Raw genomic sequence first — 18621 nt, forward strand, 5'->3', positions numbered from 1 at the left:
TTTTCTGCTGACAAAGCAAATCCACTTTGATGAGATTGATACGGTAAAACCCACGCCATCGTTAATGTTCGTATTACTGTGATCAAGAACTGAGATTCAGATATGATAATGAGCGTTTGCTTTCTGACCAATCAGAGCAGAGCAGCTCTCAGAGGGCGGGGCTTAGTGAGACTGAATCCTCAATGGAAGCGTTTCAGACACTGAGAGATTATGAGGACATTACAGTGTTTTTGACCTTGGATGAATGTAAACCTGTTGGAGACGCCAAAACAACATTAGGAACCATTAAAACTAGCATAATAGAGGCATTTTTAATATCAATTTCCAATATATGTTTTTATGAGGGTGAGGTATAGCCTAGTATTAAAGTTCATGTTGGTGTCTATTCCTCATCTGTCATTTCTTTGGGTGTGCTGTTATTCTGAAGTGTGTTGATAACATTTAATGGCGTCTTCTTATGCACAATGACCAGTTCCTGAATCTCAGTAAATAAAGCAAATATTGATAAAGTATTAACCCTTAGAAGTCCGCACCAAGAAAAAAGTGATGACATTTTTTTTTTTTGCATTTTTTATACTTATATTTCTTATGCCATACTTTTTCATTGTCCATCATATTTTATGATCAAAACATTTTTAGTCTTAAAAAACTCATTGTCAGAAAGGTCTGAGTCTCAAGTTCCCATATTTTGTAACAGAAGTGATATTTGTACAGAAATGTATTAATTTGTTACAGCAGAATGCATACAATTAAATTCAAAGGAATTTATGTCATTTTTGGTATTACGCTTAAACAAAATCTCATGAGAACTTCATATTTGGAACTTGGTTAGGTACAGTATATGGCTTTGATTTTATAATTTTATAGGAAAAAAATATTTTGTAAAATATATATTTTATATATTCATACTTTTATTTTTTTAAGTGCTTTTACTTGAGCAATAATCTGCTGAGTGTTTTCTTTAAAACAAAACGTAGGTCTTTATTCCAAAGCATACTTGAATTACAACCAAGTTTTAATAGTGCATTGTAATGTCCATTCTCAAAAAATCAACCGTTTGGTTGAGCATGTTTTTGAAAAATTATTAAAAATATACTTAATTCTTTTCATAGCACCAAGTAACATCATTTTGTAAAATCAAGGCTCTTACAGTGTAATATGTAAAAAAATATGCTTAGCTTGCAAAATTTCACCAAAAACAGTTCACATGGCTGGGGTGATTTATTTGTTTCTGACATCCATGTTAGAAGAAGTGATGTGAGAAATGCTGTTGATTGACACTGTGAAATCTAGTGGATTTTTTTTTTTGTGGCATAATATACCCTACCCTATCTCATGGCCATTTCGTACGAATACGACGAATGATTAAAAATTACGAATTCGTACGATTTGTCTAAACCCACGTGATGGGTAGGTTTAGGGGCGGGGTAAGGGGTAGGTCATTCGTACGAATTCATACGAATTGGCCAATTCGTAAAATATGTACGATTTAGCAAAATCGTACTAATTCATACGAGTGAGGTCGTATGAATTCGTATGATTTAGCCCTTTTTATCATTCGTCGAATTCGTACGACTTGGTCATTTAATCGGGTTGCATATACCTCAACCAGCTGATAGAGATGGCTCAATCAGTTTCAGTTAGGTTCTCCTCTCAATAAAACATAGTGACTAGTGAAATATAGTGATGTAGAGTAAATAATGAAAACAATGCTCCTGTGTTTCAGATCTCTATGCCAACATTCCCTGTGGTGGTGAAGATTGGACATGCCCATTCTGGGATGGGGAAGGTACCAGTCTCATTTCATTTATGCTATTATAGTTTATATTAATATTTTGAATTCATTTATTATCTTATTTCACAGACATACACACTTCACCTGTGCTGGACTATAAGACCGTGTCTAAGACGGCTTCCATTAACCATTTCACAGGATGTAAACAACACTGGTCCAGAAGCTCTTCCTGTTTCAGTTTTTTAACACTACATAAAATCTGGGATAAAATACAACCAACAGAACATTTAAAACTGAATCAAAAAGTTAAACAAGATGTTTTCTTTACAAACAGTTACAAACTGAAACAGGGAGTGTTTCTGGACCAGTGTTTACATCTTGTGAAATGGTCTATTGTAATACTGTTTCATCATTCAGCTCATTGGTTTTTGGCTTGCTTAGTTGGGGACATTAAATTTAACATTTAATAAACACAACATTAATAACATTTGAACCCTGGCAGGTGAAAGTTGACAATCACAGTGACTTCCAGGACATCGCAAGTGTCGTGGCCATCACTCAGACATACACAACCACTGAGCCTTTCATCCACGCCAAGTATGACATCAGGGTCCAGAAGATCGGCTCGGATTACAAAGCCTACATGTAAGTCCACGATCACATTCTCCCGGTCCGTGAACTGATGCTCAGACCAGCTTGACCTGACCATCAAAGCCAGAACCTTTATTTTTAAGAGTCGTGAGACCCTCTGGTTGGGAACCATTGGTGTAGCTAGATATCCCTGATCCTTCCAGCAACACACACCACGTGTACAACCTGGTTCTACCTGATCATAGCTCATCTGATCATAGTTGGTCTAAATAATTTGAATATAAACTCTCATGCAAATGGAGCTGTGTGTTGTGCCCTTAAAAGGGGAAAAATAATGAGAATATAGAAGAAACTCGCACACACGCAGCTCTCGCCTTCACTCGTCTGTATTGAAAGAGTTTTTGAACAATGTATACAAGAAAACATACATTTCAATATTAGTGCACTCATCAGATTCAGGACCACAGTCACAAGTATCTTATTAATGCATTCTAAATTATCTTTTTATCCAAATTACCATATGAAATGTAAATTGTTTTTAACAAAGTTATCAAATTACATTAATACTCATTTTTTACGTTAGTTCTCAAATAACACTAAAATGAATTATACTTTTAACAGTATTCATTGTCTCAAGCATGACACAAACTCACCCTTATAGTGATAAATTCACAATATATCTTACAACAAAAATATATGAATGTCGGTAGCTCACTTAAACACCAAAAATAAAGTTACACTCACATATAGCGGGACTCGGACACGACGGAGCACGAGGTCTCCGGCTGCTAGCATGACGTGGTCTCTCAGTTAGCACAAAACTCTTTAACGACATGTAAAACGTCTCTTTTACTCAGATAAACCTAACATAATTAAATGTATTCTAATATCAACATGTGTTGATATTTACATTGCTTTGTGAGTGGTCATTACCTTAAAAGGGGAAAAATAATGAGAAAAAAGAAGAAACTCGCAAACACGCACCTCTCGCCTTCACTCGTCTGTATTAAAAGAGGAAGAGAAGCGCGCGGAGTCCCCCTACTGCAACCAAGGCATTACCAAACGATCAACGAACAATTAACCCATACAGACGAAGATCAGTATTATCTGCATTCAACTTCTTAATATTACTCTAATTTCTTAATAAAACTGATTTTAAACAGTGACAAAACTTAATACGCATTATATAACAGACTATTTTTTATGCAATAATGAATTATGAACTATAACACTCACTTGTCACATATGCTTAAAAAAAAAATTCCCTCAGGATTCAGCTCTTGTGTGTAGACCATCATACGCCCCATTCAGATATTGTTTCTCATGTGGAAGTCTGTAAAAAATACATCTAAAATTGTATCATATATATCGCTGTCACAATAATGTTTACGTGCCTTTTTCTCTTTCTCTTTTTTGTTCGCTGAGGTGAAATATTGTTCTTGTCGATACTTTCCAGCATTTCAGTTATAAAAGTGTACATCTTTAAAATTCATGTAAATTACAGTGAAGCGCGACAGTTATCGTACGTGCGGTGTTCATCAGAGATCAAAAAGGATTTAAACAGTGAGTTTTGAAGTGATCTCTTCTTGTAAACCCAGACATGTGGATTCAGAGCTTGGTGTTTGTCAGAAAACAGAAGAAGATTTGGATGGGGATTTGTACGCGGGTGGAAGGAGTAAAACACTGATCTTCTGGATTCAGACGGCAATGATATCACAGACTAACCCTGTAAATGTTGAAACGACCCTTGTCGAGACCAAATATCGGAAGGAGAAAACTGCTTCATTTGATCTGCGTGTTTTTGTAGCTTTTTAATCGTGGATGTACAGTACGATTTCCATATGGTTGGCAACTACAGATGCTTTTAGGGTGTGTTTCATCAAAACGAGGTACGATAATGGTTGGCTAGATCTAACGCACACTGAATGTGACGTGATTAATGATTATAATTCACAGGAGAACATCCATCTCTGGCAACTGGAAGTCAAACACCGGCTCTGCCATGCTGGAGCAAGTGGCCATGACTGACAAGTGAGTACACCACACACACACACACACACACACAGGCTTTCACAGACTCCACCAGGTTTGCAATCAATGAAAAGATCTTGGAGAATAACTCACGGACGGACAGTGAGTTTTGCTCCGTTGAGTTCGGTTGCGGCGCTTGCATGTGTTTGAAAGGCTGATAAAAAAAAGAAATGTTGTACTTTGAATGGATAAAAGGATCTCTCATATGCATGAATGTACATTTCACTAGTTCGCCTGCATATTCAACCTTGAAGGCTACCATGGCTTGCTGTCCTTGGAGGAGGCTTGAGCTCCGAGTTAAACCTCTATGATGGAATTGCACATAAGAGGATAGAAATGATTAAATTGTGAAACTGAGAGCTTGTGATCTTCTCTCCTGTAGATATATTAGATAGATATGTGATCTTCTCTATAGATAGATATGTGATCTTCTCTCCTGTAGATATAAGCTGTGGGTGGACGCCTGTGCCGATGTCTTCGGAGGTCTGGACATCTGTGCTGTCAAAGCCATACATGGGAAAGACGGGAAGGATTATATCACTGAGGTGAGAGCGAGCGTTCATTTATCGACCTCGAGATCACTGCTTAACTAGTATTATAAGGATTCTAGTCACACGAGTAGGCGTTTTACCACAGTGAGAGTGTTTGTTTTGTGAGGTTTTCCAAAAAACACATAAATGCATGACAAATCTATTGTTGGGAATCCGAGTCAGACATTGCGGCAGTCAAGGCAACTCGCGCTGCGTTGATTGACGCTAAGGGAACGCTCAGTTCAACGCCAGACTGAAGTGTTTTATTAGTATTATAAGCATTAATTATATGATGTGATGTCATGATCTCGGGGCACATGTGAAATCAGTCCAATGCTGAGGCTCAACATCAGAAGCGGGTGATGTCAAGAACCGGGAAACTAAAACCTGCCCAAACAGAGCAGCTCTAGCTTCACAAGCGCTCTGTGTGGAACTGTCATTGTCTATTTGGTGTTGTTTTATCACATATACATATAGTACTGAGCAGAAGTCTTAGGCACACTAGTATTTTCGCCTCAAAGAAATGGTTTTAAGCCAGTTATTTATATATTTTGTTGTAGTGTCTCATGAGGAAATATCAGTTTACATTTCCAGACATTAATTGTGCCATTAATTGTAATAATCCAGTGAAATTTTTGAATGCACAAGGATTCTGACAACAGCCAATGCTCCACATGGAGTTCGGATCTCACCATCATCGAGTGCATCTGAAATTATATGAAGAAACAGAAAAAACAGAGACTAAGACCAGAAGTACTGGTTTAAAAAAAGGGTTCCTCTGGGTTCTATATAGAACCCCGGGGTTCCGTACTTGGCCAATAGAACCTTTTACCAAAAAAAAAAATGGTTCTATATAGAACCATTTTGGAGTTCCATATATGAAGCGGAGGATGGAACCATTTCTGGTTCTAAATAGAACCATTTCTTCTAAGAGTGTACAGGGGTTGGACAAAAAAACTGAAATACCTGGTTTTACTACACAATAATTTGTTAGAATGGTGAGGGCCTCATTTTGCATCCAAATACAGCACCAATGGACAGATAGAAGTCCTTCACAGTGACCAGAGGGATTATGAGCCGTTCCTCTTCCAGAACAGTGTCCAGGTCACTATATGATGCTGGTGGACTCGCTCCTCCAAAACACCTCAATAATATTCAGATCTGGTGACTGTCAGACCATGGGAGATGTTCAACGTCACTTTCATCTTCATCAAACCCTTCTGTCACAAGTCTTGCTGTGTGTGTTGGTGCATGATCATACTGATACACGGTTTGAGCATCAGGTGCTCATGATCCTCCAGAAGGGTTTGGTAGTCCTCGTCAGTGTCGTGTCCATCAAATACAATCAGGATTGTCATGATATTGGAGCTCAAACCATCACTGATCCACCCGTGCTTCACTCTGAAGATTGGCCGCCAGGCATATAGATGTGAAACCTCCAACATTGGCCAGTGTTTCAGTTTCATTGTCCAACCCCTGTATATAGATCATCAGGGTAAGCTGCTGGAAATGCTTGGCTTCATCATGAGAGACTTGGCGATATGACTCGGCTATGTTGCTATGGAAACTGTTTTCTATCCTCATTTACAGCACATCAAAAGCTGTAAACTGTTAGACTTCATGTATTAGAAGAGTTTTATTAGAAGAGTTTTACCTGTTCCCTGTCCAACAACACGCCCCATCCTCACAGGAAAAGTGGAAGAAATGAGTAAAAATATAGAGGAACATTTATTCAAGCACTGGTCCATTTGGAGATTTTAGTCATTTTGCTTCCATAACGTTTTCTTTCAGACCAGTGGACAGAAAACATCCATAACACACATTTAAGTGTTTATTTTATTGCACTTGATCTCTTTATGTCTGTAAATTCAGAAATCTCCACTTCAGCAGCTTTGCACTGTAAAAAAAAGTGCTTTTTTAGTTATAACAACTAAAGTTAAACTTAATATTTCAAGTCAAGCACAAACACACACCTTTTTAACTTTAAACAACACATTATTTGTTATTCTAATGTTGAATCTTAAGTTGTGATAAATAATCACAGCAATCATTTTTTACACAAGAATTTAAATTTTCCAATGTTCAGATTTCTCTTCTGGAAATGCGTGTAAATTGTTTTTTAATTAACTTGATAATGCCTAATTTGCATATTTAAACAACATTTCAGAAAACATGTAATACATTTTTTTGTTGCAATTTTAATGCAATCAATCAACTGTGATTTCTATTCGTAAATAGTTTATTCACTGTCTTTGTATAGTTATTTTATTTTTAATAAATAGTTAATATATATTTTTCACATGTTCATATTCTTCAAAATATCGTCCTTTAAATTCAGCAGAAGAAAGAAACTCAAACAGGTTTGGAACAACATGAGGAAGAGTAAATAATGGGTGAACTATACCTTTAAAACTGTTGTTTTGTGTCTTGGATTCCCTTGAAAGTGGAGAACCGCTGCTGCTCCTCTTTAATGCTGTTGTGTGTGTGTGTGTGTGTGTGTGTGTGTGTGTGTGTGTGTGTGTGTGCAGGTGGTGGGCTCTTCGATGCAGCTCATTGGTGAACACCAGGCTGAGGACCGTCAGCTGATCGCCGCCATCGTTCTGGCCAAGATGAACCAGGAACCCAGTCGCTCGAGCTCACGTTCTCCACACACACCTGCGACCACTGCACAACCTGCACACGTACGTCACCAAACCCCAACCATCAGAAACCCTATAGATGATACAGAGGCACTGGGGTTTAGATCCATCTGCAGCTTTATTAACATTAACACCATCAGGCAAACAAGTGATGAATACTTAAATAAATATAATGATAAAAAATATAATGTTAAAACAGTGTTAGTTCAGTGCTTGAATAACCACAGGAATAGGAGACAGGTGTGCAGGGAATAAGTCCAGGCATGGGATCATGGGAAATGTAGTTTAGAAGGGAATAGACTAATATTCAGGCCCTCTGGTGGTGATCGAGAGGATTTCAGGATTCATAACACTAATACAATGGAAATGATAAGTTTGGTGCAAGAAATGATATTCCAATAAACAAATGTACTGCACACTGAGCAAAACAATGTGTGTTTACATATACCGGATTTTAACTGGCCAAGGTTGTTGCATGTAGGAATTAAAAACATATTTGTTAAATTGAAATAAACCTGACATAAAATAAAGTGTACCGTAAATATTAGTTGAAAAACTAAAGCTAAATGAAAATTAGAAATGTTGCTTTGGCAATGAACTGCAAAAAGTTTAAATTCAAGCACTGAAATTATTAAGTTGACTTTAAAACTAAAACTGACAAACATGACAAAAGCACACAATGAAATTACAAAAACATTAGCCTACACAAAAATTAACATGCAAACTATTAGAGTCCCCCTGTAGTCAATAATATTATGAATAATTCTAAACTTAAATGTAGTTAATAATTTAGATTTTTTTTCCCTTGAAAAAAATTTCTTCATGCCTTAAAATAACTTGAATGTAACCCGACACCCTTGCCTCATTTAGTATGTACGGTTCTATGAATATGCAAATTAGCCCCGCCTCCAGCTCAGAGATCCACTGGTTGACTAACACACGTTGATCTGATTGGTTACAAGGTAGCTTGTGACGTCAGAAACACCAGCGATTTCAAACTGTGTTTTTGAGACTGTCTTTGGTCCACTGCAGTTTTAAAGGGACAATATGTAAAAATTGTGTGATAAAATATCCAAAAATCACTTGCACACTGCGATATATTTCCTGCAGATGTGTACAATATCCCAAAAGATGTTATCAAAGATGTTTTATTTCAGAGAAATTCCCGGAAAAAAATGCCGCCGGTCAATGACGCAATATCCGCGCTATCCTTGATTTTCATTCATACTGCCATAGCCATGACGTAACCATGGCGACAGGCCTGGACAACTGCGTAGTGCGTAACGTTTAGCGGCACGCGGTTCTTGTTTCTTTCAAACATAGACCAGGCAAGCAGACTTTGGGACAAACAAGGAGAACTAAAATGAGGATCAATATCAGCGTGGCGTTTCTTTAGATGGCGAGAGCTCCACGTCCGCGACTAACTTGGACTCGACAGACCTTCACGAGTCACGACTTGACAGCTTTATTGGACAGGTGAGCTAAAGTACATAAAACAAATCAATGTCATATAACGTTAGCTCAACAGGATGAAATGTTAGAATGTGATCAGTATGTTATTCTAATGTTGATCTAGCTTACTGCTAGTTTCGTAAAGCAAATGAACTAACAAGTACTATAACATTATAACCTCCAACACACATTTAAAAGCCGTTTAGTGTGATAATGTAACGTTAGACAAAGTGAAGTAGCGCTGGGTTACCTCACAAGTTTAATTCGTCTAATAAACTGACCTGTGTGAGTAATCTAGCACTTGCGGTAGAATTAAATGTCCTTATTTCTTTATAAACGCGGGACACATGTGTCATATCTGACTCTTTAGCAATCGCGACCTGCTTCGCACCACTGTAATGTTAATAAACATGAATGTTTGCACTCATACATAAACATTATTACATCCATCAGCTTGAGGGCAAATCTCATCATTCAGCTCATCACTGCGTCATCAACCTACGCCTTTGTTATTGTTGGAAACTGCGCCCTCTTGTGGTGAAAAAAATCTTACATATTGTGCCTTTAAGGAGAAAATATTCATCAATGCTGTTGTCTTATGAATTTACACGGTTTGTCTTAAAGCATATTAAAACACCATATAGATGCATAAACAATGTTAAAACACAGACATGTTCAAGATATCTTCTATTTGTGTTCCACAGAAGAAAGAAACTCAGACTTGTAATTTTTAGGTGGACTGTCTATATTTAAATGTGTCCAGTGTTGCCCCCTGGTGTGGAATCACCAGAAATGCTCTTAAAATGTCATCTTGAATGTACAGGTAAACTGAAGAAGGTTGTGTGTGTGTGTGTGTGTGTGTGTGTGTGTGTGTGTCCACAGAGCGCTGCCTTAAAAGAAAGCCTGACTGACCCCAACAAGACCCTCGGCCAGCGTCCTCCTCCACAAGGTTGTTTACAGTACATTCTCGACTGTAATGGAGTTGCTGTCGGACCAAAACAAGTCCAGGCAAAATGATTTCCAGTGCCGCAATCCCAGATAAACCCCAGTAACACGAGAGCTCAGTTCCCCGGTGCTGTTGAGGTTCCGATAGTGACAGATGGCGTAGTTTGAGCTCGTGCTCTTCAGAATCCGGCGTTTCTCTATCCCGTTCACTGTCGTTGTTCGCTTCTGACGGCTGTGTGTGTGTCACTGTTAGTCGTGTGGTTTCAGGGGTCAAGAACTGTTCTAACTGTGCCTAAAGTCCAGTGCTGTGGTGTCCGTGTGCTCAATATGTACTGTGAAAGATTTATTTCAGTAAGGGTGGTTCCTTATCGTCTAGCTTTCAGGTGTGTGTGTGTGTGTGTTATACATGTCATGTTTTTTATTCCAACGTAGTGTTTGTGGTTTTGCATGAGTGATGTCCTCGTGTTCTTAAATGTGTGTTTTTAACAAAATAAGATTTGCGGTTTCAGTATTTCCAGCATGATTTCTAAAGGTGTTTTTTTGAAATATGTGCTTTTCTCGAGATTAATGTACGTTCTGCCTGATTAACTGTTAACAGATAATCACCTTGAGGAAACAAGGATTTCCTTAAATCTGAATAGCCATTACATTCCAAACTGAGGCCTGAGGAATGTTTCAGAACTGAATGAGAATGAGTCCGTCCCCCGTGAACTCTTCACTGACAGCTTATATATCCTTATGAGCAATATATAACCTACTGTGGTGGAATAGTCAATCACAAGAAATCTGACATGTTTATATTTCACCGCAACATCACAAGATTATATAAGAAATTATATTTTGCATAATGGAAATAAAGCGTTAAAAATTAAAAACCATTGAGGTTTTTTTGCATTGCATTTTTTTGCAAGAAAATGCATTACAGCATATTTGTTATTTCTGATTATTTTAAAGATTGTAAAACACTTTACATTGTAATGCACTAAAGAAATTATTTCATTACAGTAATGAGAACCTAATGACAATAAGAATAATAGGAAATACCAAAAAAAAACTTAAATCACAATGCAAATTAACGTGGCTTTATTTTCTTTTTGCAAAAATATATTTTCCTTTCTTTCGAAGTTGTCGTGAAATGTGACCTGGCCATGTTTTTGTGACATTCACCCCGAATAAGAAAGCAAATTTGCTTTCTTTGTAGATCCCTTACAATAATCTTTGTTATGACTGTTTAAACGCTGATCTGCGTCATGAAGGCAATGCAGTTTTATAGTATTGCTTAGAGGTATTTTCGAGGAACCGCTTTTAAGCCATTCAGTGTTTTTTATGCAAAGACGTTCAATTAAATAAGCCAATATAGTGCTACAGATTTAGCCTTGACATTTATTAATGCAATATTTGACCAACAAAGAGCTTTTCCAGTTTTAAAAACATAATGCTTGGTGTTCTTGGACTAAATATGTACAAGAGGGACGTCTGAGGTGCTTTCAGTGTAGTGCCTGTTCTGTATATTGATGTTTTTAACTGTTTTATCAACATGCAAGATGGAATCTATAACACACGTGAGAGGTATCTGTGTTCAGAGTTGAAAATATGTCCTTATATTGCATGGAAACTGTTACCTTAAGATCATTTGCATGCATAACCAAAGAAATATTTTTGTGTGTGAAAAGTATAAGTAATGAAATCAATGAATGTACTCATCAAGCATACTGAAAATAATGTCAGATCTCTATCTCTGTGTGCTGATGTGGCGTCCCGTAGTGTGTGATTAATATCCACTAGCTTGGGTTTATTAGGCTTTGCTGATGTCACTGCCTCTTTAAATCCAGTACTTGGGTTATAACTGTGATTTGTGTCTGATATAGATCTAGTCTTTCCCCCTCATGTCCAAAGTAATAAAGCTCCCATTTTCCAGACTTACTGTGCTGTGTTACTGAACCTCATTTCAAATCGGAATACCCTTTACGAAAGACACGAAACTTTCAAAAGGGTCGAAGCCCAGTGTGTGTTCATTCATAGTGAGATATCGGGAAACATAATCAAGCATTTCTTTAAACAAACAAGAGACACCTCACAACTAGATCATTATCATTCTCTCATACACGATAACACATAATCTCCCACATTTCCCCTGTTCCTGCATGTGTCCCAGTTGTCCTTTATGTTTGGTACGTATCAAGATTGTGGATAAAACTCACAATAAAATATATCTGGAACAATACAAGGAAAAAAACATCCCAATCAAGGCCAGGGGTGAAAACTAAAAGAAAAGCTGTCTTTGTTTTAAAGACGGCGCATGTCTCCTCTGGGTCTCGGCTCTTCTGTGTGCATGATCTGTTGTTGTGAACCTGCAGTTTTTACTCTTCACATCCTCACCTATAATACTGCAAACTAACCATCCTGGGGTGTGTTTCCCGAAACCATCGTTTGCCAACGAACATTCGCCAACAGCGTCGCAGAGTTGTGTGTTTGGAGCGACAGAGTTTCCAGTTTGCATGACATGTGGACTCAATAAATCCTGATCTTGAGCAAAATAAGCAAGCGGACATTCAGTACATCTATATCTTTTATTTGGAATACATACTAATGCAATTTACGTCTTTTAGTTTGTCAAGAGATTTAAAGCGTCGTGTTTGAAGAGTGTGCATGTGTGAACGAGCTCTAGTGTGTAAGAACGAGTCTATGATAGACTATGGAAATAAAGAAAAATAACTGACAAATATTCCTCAGATGCCATGTTCGTAACTTATAGTGAAACATCTCGCATCTCAAAAACATTCATTAAACATATTTATACTCCAACACCTATGTGACGTCATTAACCAATGTGGTTGAACGTCCAATTTGTGACAATGTGGTTTCGGGAAACAGTCGTGTCTAGCTAGATGATTTCTTCAGCGATGCATCATACTATAGTAGTGAAGTTACAGCGTTATACGGGAAACACACCCCTGTCTGTTTCATTCTGCTTGTTTGGTCTAAAAGCAATTTCCTTTTGCTTTGTGGACATGACTATCCTTATTCCTTACCTTGGGCAATATCCTTTGTATGGTTACTTTGGCCAGTCGTGGGGGCGCCTTAATTCTTTATCATATATCATGCAATGTGTCTGGTGCTGGATTTAAAACCATCTTGCAAGCTTCAGTGTTTACAAAAATGTATAATATGATGACTCTGTTTTGTACTGAACCTAGGGGGGGCAGTGAAACCCCAAGAACCACAGCCTAAGAGTCAAGAGCCTACACCTGAGCCAGTCCCTGCCCAGGAACCAGTGCCCAAACCAGGTCCTGCCCCAACTCTACCACCCACCACCCAGCAGCCCAAACCCCAGGCTCAAGCAGCACCAGAACCCAGTCCAGGGAAGCCATCTGAACTGCCCCCAAAACCACTACCCCCCAAACCCCTTCCCCCAAAACCAGTGCCCCCAGTTCGGAGGAACTCCAAGCCTCAGCTCCAGCCGAAGCCCCAAACCCCACCTCCCACCAAGGCCATCCCAAAACCCGCAGATCCGAGTTCTGGTCAGACCCAGCCAGATCAAGAGCAATCCCCAGCCAAGGTTCCCATTAAACCCCCTTCACCAGCTAAACCCCAGCTCCAGCCTAAACCAGTGCTCAGAGAGCAAGTCAGACCTCCATCTGAAGCACCATCAGCCCCAGTCAGAGCGACTCCTTCCCAGTCTCCTGCTCCTGTTCCCACTCCGGCCCCGGAACAACCCACCCAATCCCAGCAACCTGTGGAGGATCAGCCTGAAGCCCAGCAGAAGTCAACCCATCCTCTCTTGAAGTAAGAATCCTTCCACTATTGCTTCAGTGCTTGGAGATCATTTGCTGCAAAGTATGTCCATGTGGTTCCTCTTCGTTTCCCCTCTTTATTTATTTAAATATACCTCTTTATTTATTTACTTGCCAATTCCAACTTGCACGTTACGCACAAAACACACCCATTACTCATTAAGAGAATATGGACAACCATTTTAGACCATGCGCCGGGAGCACCGACCATTTTTCCCATCGTTAAACTTGCAAAAGTGGATTCGGACTCGCCCAAAGTGCACTTGCGCCGTGGGCTTTAAACCATGCGCTTCGATCGTTTAAATAGGGCCCATAATATGCGAGGTGGAGGACAGCCACCATGTTCCACCGGTCCTTCTTTGCATTGAACCCCAATCCTGCGATTGGTCCAGTTCAGAGTTGCAATCTCTGCAGGAAAGTAAATCTTCATGAGCGAGATCGAGCTCCTCTAACTTCAAAATCTTACTCCCGTGTTCACTGAAATTAGGGCTACGTCTACATTAATCCGGACACATTTGAAAACGGCATTTTCATTAAAAAAAAAACTCTGTCCACACTAGCGTTTTTGCGAATTTCGTTAATAAGCATTTTGTGAAAACGCTAAATTTACCTTTAAAGCGCATGCGTAAACCTTCACAGAAGCTCACTGAGATGATACAGACGGAACAATTAATAATAAAGTTCTGGCAGGATCATTTTATTTAGAGCAAAATATCTCCTCATCCACTGATTGTCCAGGTCGCTCTCACTCACTATTACATGTTTGGTGTGAAACGCTAAAACTGCTCATGTTTCACCGCAGGACAGCAGATGCGAGTGTATTCTGTCTTCTGTGCAGGACTGTGATATGAAGAGGAACATATTTCAGCAACAGTGTGAAAGTGAATATCAGATAACAGGCACAATACGGCTATAAACATCAATATCTATTGGTACAATATGCGTCACATGACTAAACTTGCGTCATCGTTTAGATAGTCCACACTACGACACGAAAACCGTATTTTCAAATCCACTTTGGAGAGCGTTTTCAAAAAGCTTTGTTTTCATTAATAAAAACACTTCTCAGTGTGTGCGAAAACACAAAACGGAGAGAAAAAGATACATTTTCAAAACGTAACGTATACGCCTTATTCATGGCAGCGCCATCTTTGATTTTTAATGAGAATGAAAGTGAGGCTGTGAGGGATAGTCATGCATCTCTTCAATGGGCTGTACTGTTATTTAATGTGTTTTCGGATTGTTCTGCTCATGAAACACTGGAAAAATATCTTTCCAAGAAATGTCAGTTGACAAAAAACTCCCGACAATGTAAGCTGTGGAAAATTGTAAGTTATCTAGGAGCTTTATTCAGCTTTTTACAGCGGATGCCATTGGAAACACGGTAAGTCTATCCCTCACAGCCTCACTTTCATACCTGTCATGGCGCTGCTCTGAATAAGGTCTATTAGTGGACAAGGCCCAAATGAAGGCGTAACCCTGAAGTTATGATCTAATTTTGCTTCTGCTTTGTCCGCTGTTTTGCAGCAAATCCCAGTCTTTGACCAATGCCTTCAACGCCTTTGGCGACACCTTCCGCTCCAGCAACGAGGACGAAACTAAGGCGGAGACCATCCGAAACTTGCGAAAGTCTTTCGCCAGCCTGTTCTCTGACTAACAACACAATGGTTGACAAAATGGTGGCCAGGGACTCGATGACAGAAACTCATCCTGGTCTGAGGTTAACTCCATGTAGCTTGTACATTTAACCCCTCCTCCCAACTCTGCTGTAATTATCCGAGTGTTACTAACGAAGGTTAGCGTGATGTTCAGTGTTGGCGTCTACATTTTGGAGTCGAAACACTGGGATGTATTTGAGGAGGGATGGATCTAAAGTGATCAGTTACAGGAGGCCGGAGAATGCCGAAGGCGTCTATAACCCTCGATGTTCTAGCTGTATCGTGAAAGTGTGTTTTCTTTACCCGGAGACAAATATTTGTGACTAGTTTCCCTTGTTTATCCCCTGTAGTGTGTGTGTGTGTATGTGTGTAACAAGTTGGAGTGTTGTAAGCATTAGCCAGTAAGACATTAGTTCAACAGTTAACACTTTATAATAAGGTTCATTAGTTAAAATTAGTATTAACTAACATGAACCATTAGCAAAACATTTGTTCCAGTATTTGTTCATCTTTGTTAACGTTAGTACATCTGTTCATTGTTTGTTCATATTCAAAGTGCAACAAGGTTTTAATAAAGTATTAGTAAATGTTGAAATTAAACATTAACAAAGATTAATGAATCCTGTAAAGTGCAGTTCATTCTTAGTTCATGCTAACTAATGTAGTTAACTAATGTTAACTAATGGACCTTTTTGTAAAGTGTTGCCGTTCAACAATACCTCGGGATCTTTATAAAGCACTTTCCTATTCAAGTTTCCTACAATAATCAGTGCTTGGACTGGTCGGTTTCAGCGCAGTGGTTGCTGGGATTTCAGTGGAATATTTTAGCTTATCACTTAACACTTCTCAACCTGTCTAGATATTCATGAGTGCCATGTTTATAGTATCTCTGCTGCATATTGTATTGTACTGTACGTTTAACATCTCAGGAGTTTAAGTTGAATATCTGTTTATTCCGGCATCACAGTTCATGTTGTGTTTTCTTTGTGTGCAGTGATAATGCTTTGCATGACCCGGTGATGATTGTTTTCCCTGTATAGTGTTAATAAACATGTGGCGCATCATTCCACTGACATCGCGTTTGCATTCTGTGCATTATATGTGCATTCAGCTCCAGCATCGAGCGGCCACTCGCACTGTTACGCATGTGTTTGCAACCTTTCGCCAGTTTTATGTTTGTTTCCTCACATGTTTAGGAAAATGTAAAAACTGATTAGTTGACTTTAAACTTAAAAAAAATATTAGTAAACCCGTTGCCTTAAAATTGAATAAACTTCATGCTAAATCGAAAAAATTAAATAGTGGAATTGTCAAGTTCACATAGCTCAATGTAATGCACTCTGAACAAACAATGAACGGCTGTACATTAACAAAGATTAATAAATACAGTAACAAATGTATTACTCAATGTTAGTTCAAGTTATTAACTAATGTTAAAGGAGAACTCCGGCGCAAAATGAACATTTGGTCTAATTACACATTGGTACCTAGTCGACCGTTCTCTGAGATTTGTTTTCATGATAATCGAATGTAAAGAGTTTTATCTCTGAAAACTGTTTAGCGTATAACGCTAGTCTATGGGGGAATATAATAAATAAAGTGAAATCGCTAGTTAATACCACTAACAAGGCTCAAAATAGCCCCACACTAACACCGTAACATAATGAGGGTTCCTACAAGCAAAACGAAGCATTGAGAACTTTGTAAGTGTACAGACCGTTTCATAAGAAGATATGTTATAAAGACAGTCCACTTCGTGTACACAGGCAGCAGCCATCTTTGGAAAACAGTCTCGACAAGTCGATCCACGAACGACGTTCAGACACCTCAGCTAACTTGGCACGTTGTTCAACGTTTGACTAGTCGAGACTGTTTATACACGAAGTGGACTGCCTTTATAAAATACCTTCTTATTAAACAGTCTGTACACTTACAAAGTTCTCAATGCTTCGTTTTAAATGTCGGAACCCTCATTATGTTACTGTGTTAGTGTGGGGCTATTTTGAGCCTTGTTAGTGGCATTAACTAGCGATTTCTCTTTAATTATTATATGCCCCCATATACTAGTGTGTAAACGCTAAACAGTTTTTAGAAATAAAACTCTTTAAATTCGATTATCATGAAAACAAATCTCAGAGAACGGTCGACTAGGTACCAATATGTAAGTAGACCAAATGTTCATTTTGCGCCGGAGTTCTCCTTTAACTAATGAACCTTATTGTAAAGTGTTACCACTTAATAATTTTAATGCAACAGGTTTACAAACATTTTTAAGTAAGTGAAATGAAAACATGTAAATGCAAATCCCAAATCCCTGGCCATCTGCTTATCAAAAAAGGAAAGAAATTCATGGGTTTTTCCCTTCTGAGAGAAGGCAAGCCTAAAATATTTGCCATCCCTTTATGAATCTTAGAGAATATGAGTTTCCAGAAGGTGGCAGTAGGGGACTAATATTGTTGCTAACTGTTAATAATGTTCATCTAATGTTATCATCAGCTAATCATTTCAAGTCATTCCCACTAATCTGACAGAAGACTTGAGAGTCTGACAATGATGTAAATCAAGTGAGAAAAACACAATTATCTACAAAAATAAACTGTATCTCAATTAATATTTTCAAACGGAATTGTCTGTAAGGTTGGTATCAGTGTGTAATTATAATCTTGCTGATTAAACACAAATATACACACAAACCCATTGCTTACTCATAACCACCACACTCGGTCATATGACTGATGATGATCCTTTAGAGACTCAAACCTGCAGACCATCAGTTTCCAAATCTTTATTACACATTATCTAAACTTATGAACATGTGAAACGATGATGCAATCTGTAACATCATTTGATTGCTGTGTCATGGCGATTACAGTAGATTTCAGGCAGAAGTGAGAGAAACTTCTCTAATGGTTCTAGTCAATGAACCCAGTTGCAAAATATGATTTGAGTTAACATTTTGTGCGAGTTGATGCACTTAATGAAACTTACTATAGAAATAAGGTGTTATTATTATACATCAATAACATTGGGAACGAAATTTGGCTAAATGCCAAAATTACCTGTTTTGGTGCTTGAAACATTTTTCGTGATCACTCGAGTGGACAACAGGAGGAGTTATGGAAAATAATAATTCTGCGCTGATTCCTTCGGTTCTTCCGGCTTTCTCCACGTGCTCCAGAGGTGTTCCCGGTGGGTGGAGGAACCGAGGCGGGGTCGCAACACACGGAGCTCACTAACCAGGCGGCG

At 38.5% G+C, this 18621-nt stretch overlaps 1 protein-coding gene and 1 long non-coding RNA gene across 2 annotated transcripts in view; one reads left to right on the plus strand and one right to left on the minus strand.

Annotated features, from left to right (window-relative positions):
• The window catches only part of syn2b (synapsin IIb), an 84055-nt gene extending 67602 nt beyond the window's left edge, over positions 1-16453 (plus strand). The window contains exons 6-13 of the mRNA XM_039648553.2: positions 1727-1789; positions 2238-2380; positions 4283-4357; positions 4800-4902; positions 7416-7568; positions 9861-9927; positions 13121-13709; positions 15245-16453. Coding sequence (XP_039504487.2) covers positions 1727-1789; positions 2238-2380; positions 4283-4357; positions 4800-4902; positions 7416-7568; positions 9861-9927; positions 13121-13709; positions 15245-15374 — 1323 coding nt within the window. The 3' untranslated portion in view covers positions 15375-16453. The remainder of the gene's footprint in view (positions 1-1726; positions 1790-2237; positions 2381-4282; positions 4358-4799; positions 4903-7415; positions 7569-9860; positions 9928-13120; positions 13710-15244) is intronic.
• On the minus strand, positions 5141-18600 carry LOC120460664 (uncharacterized). The gene is made up of 3 exons (XR_005617993.2): positions 18435-18600; positions 7292-7599; positions 5141-5594 (listed from the first exon to the last, which is right to left on the minus strand). It is a non-coding gene; the product is annotated as an uncharacterized LOC120460664 (long non-coding RNA).
• Between the last annotated feature and the right edge of the window lie 21 nt (positions 18601-18621).

The sequence above is a fragment of the Pimephales promelas genome, chromosome 21, assembly GCF_988280905.1.
Source record: "Pimephales promelas chromosome 21, fPimPro1.hap1.1, whole genome shotgun sequence".
Taxonomy (NCBI): Eukaryota; Metazoa; Chordata; class Actinopteri; order Cypriniformes; family Leuciscidae; genus Pimephales; species Pimephales promelas.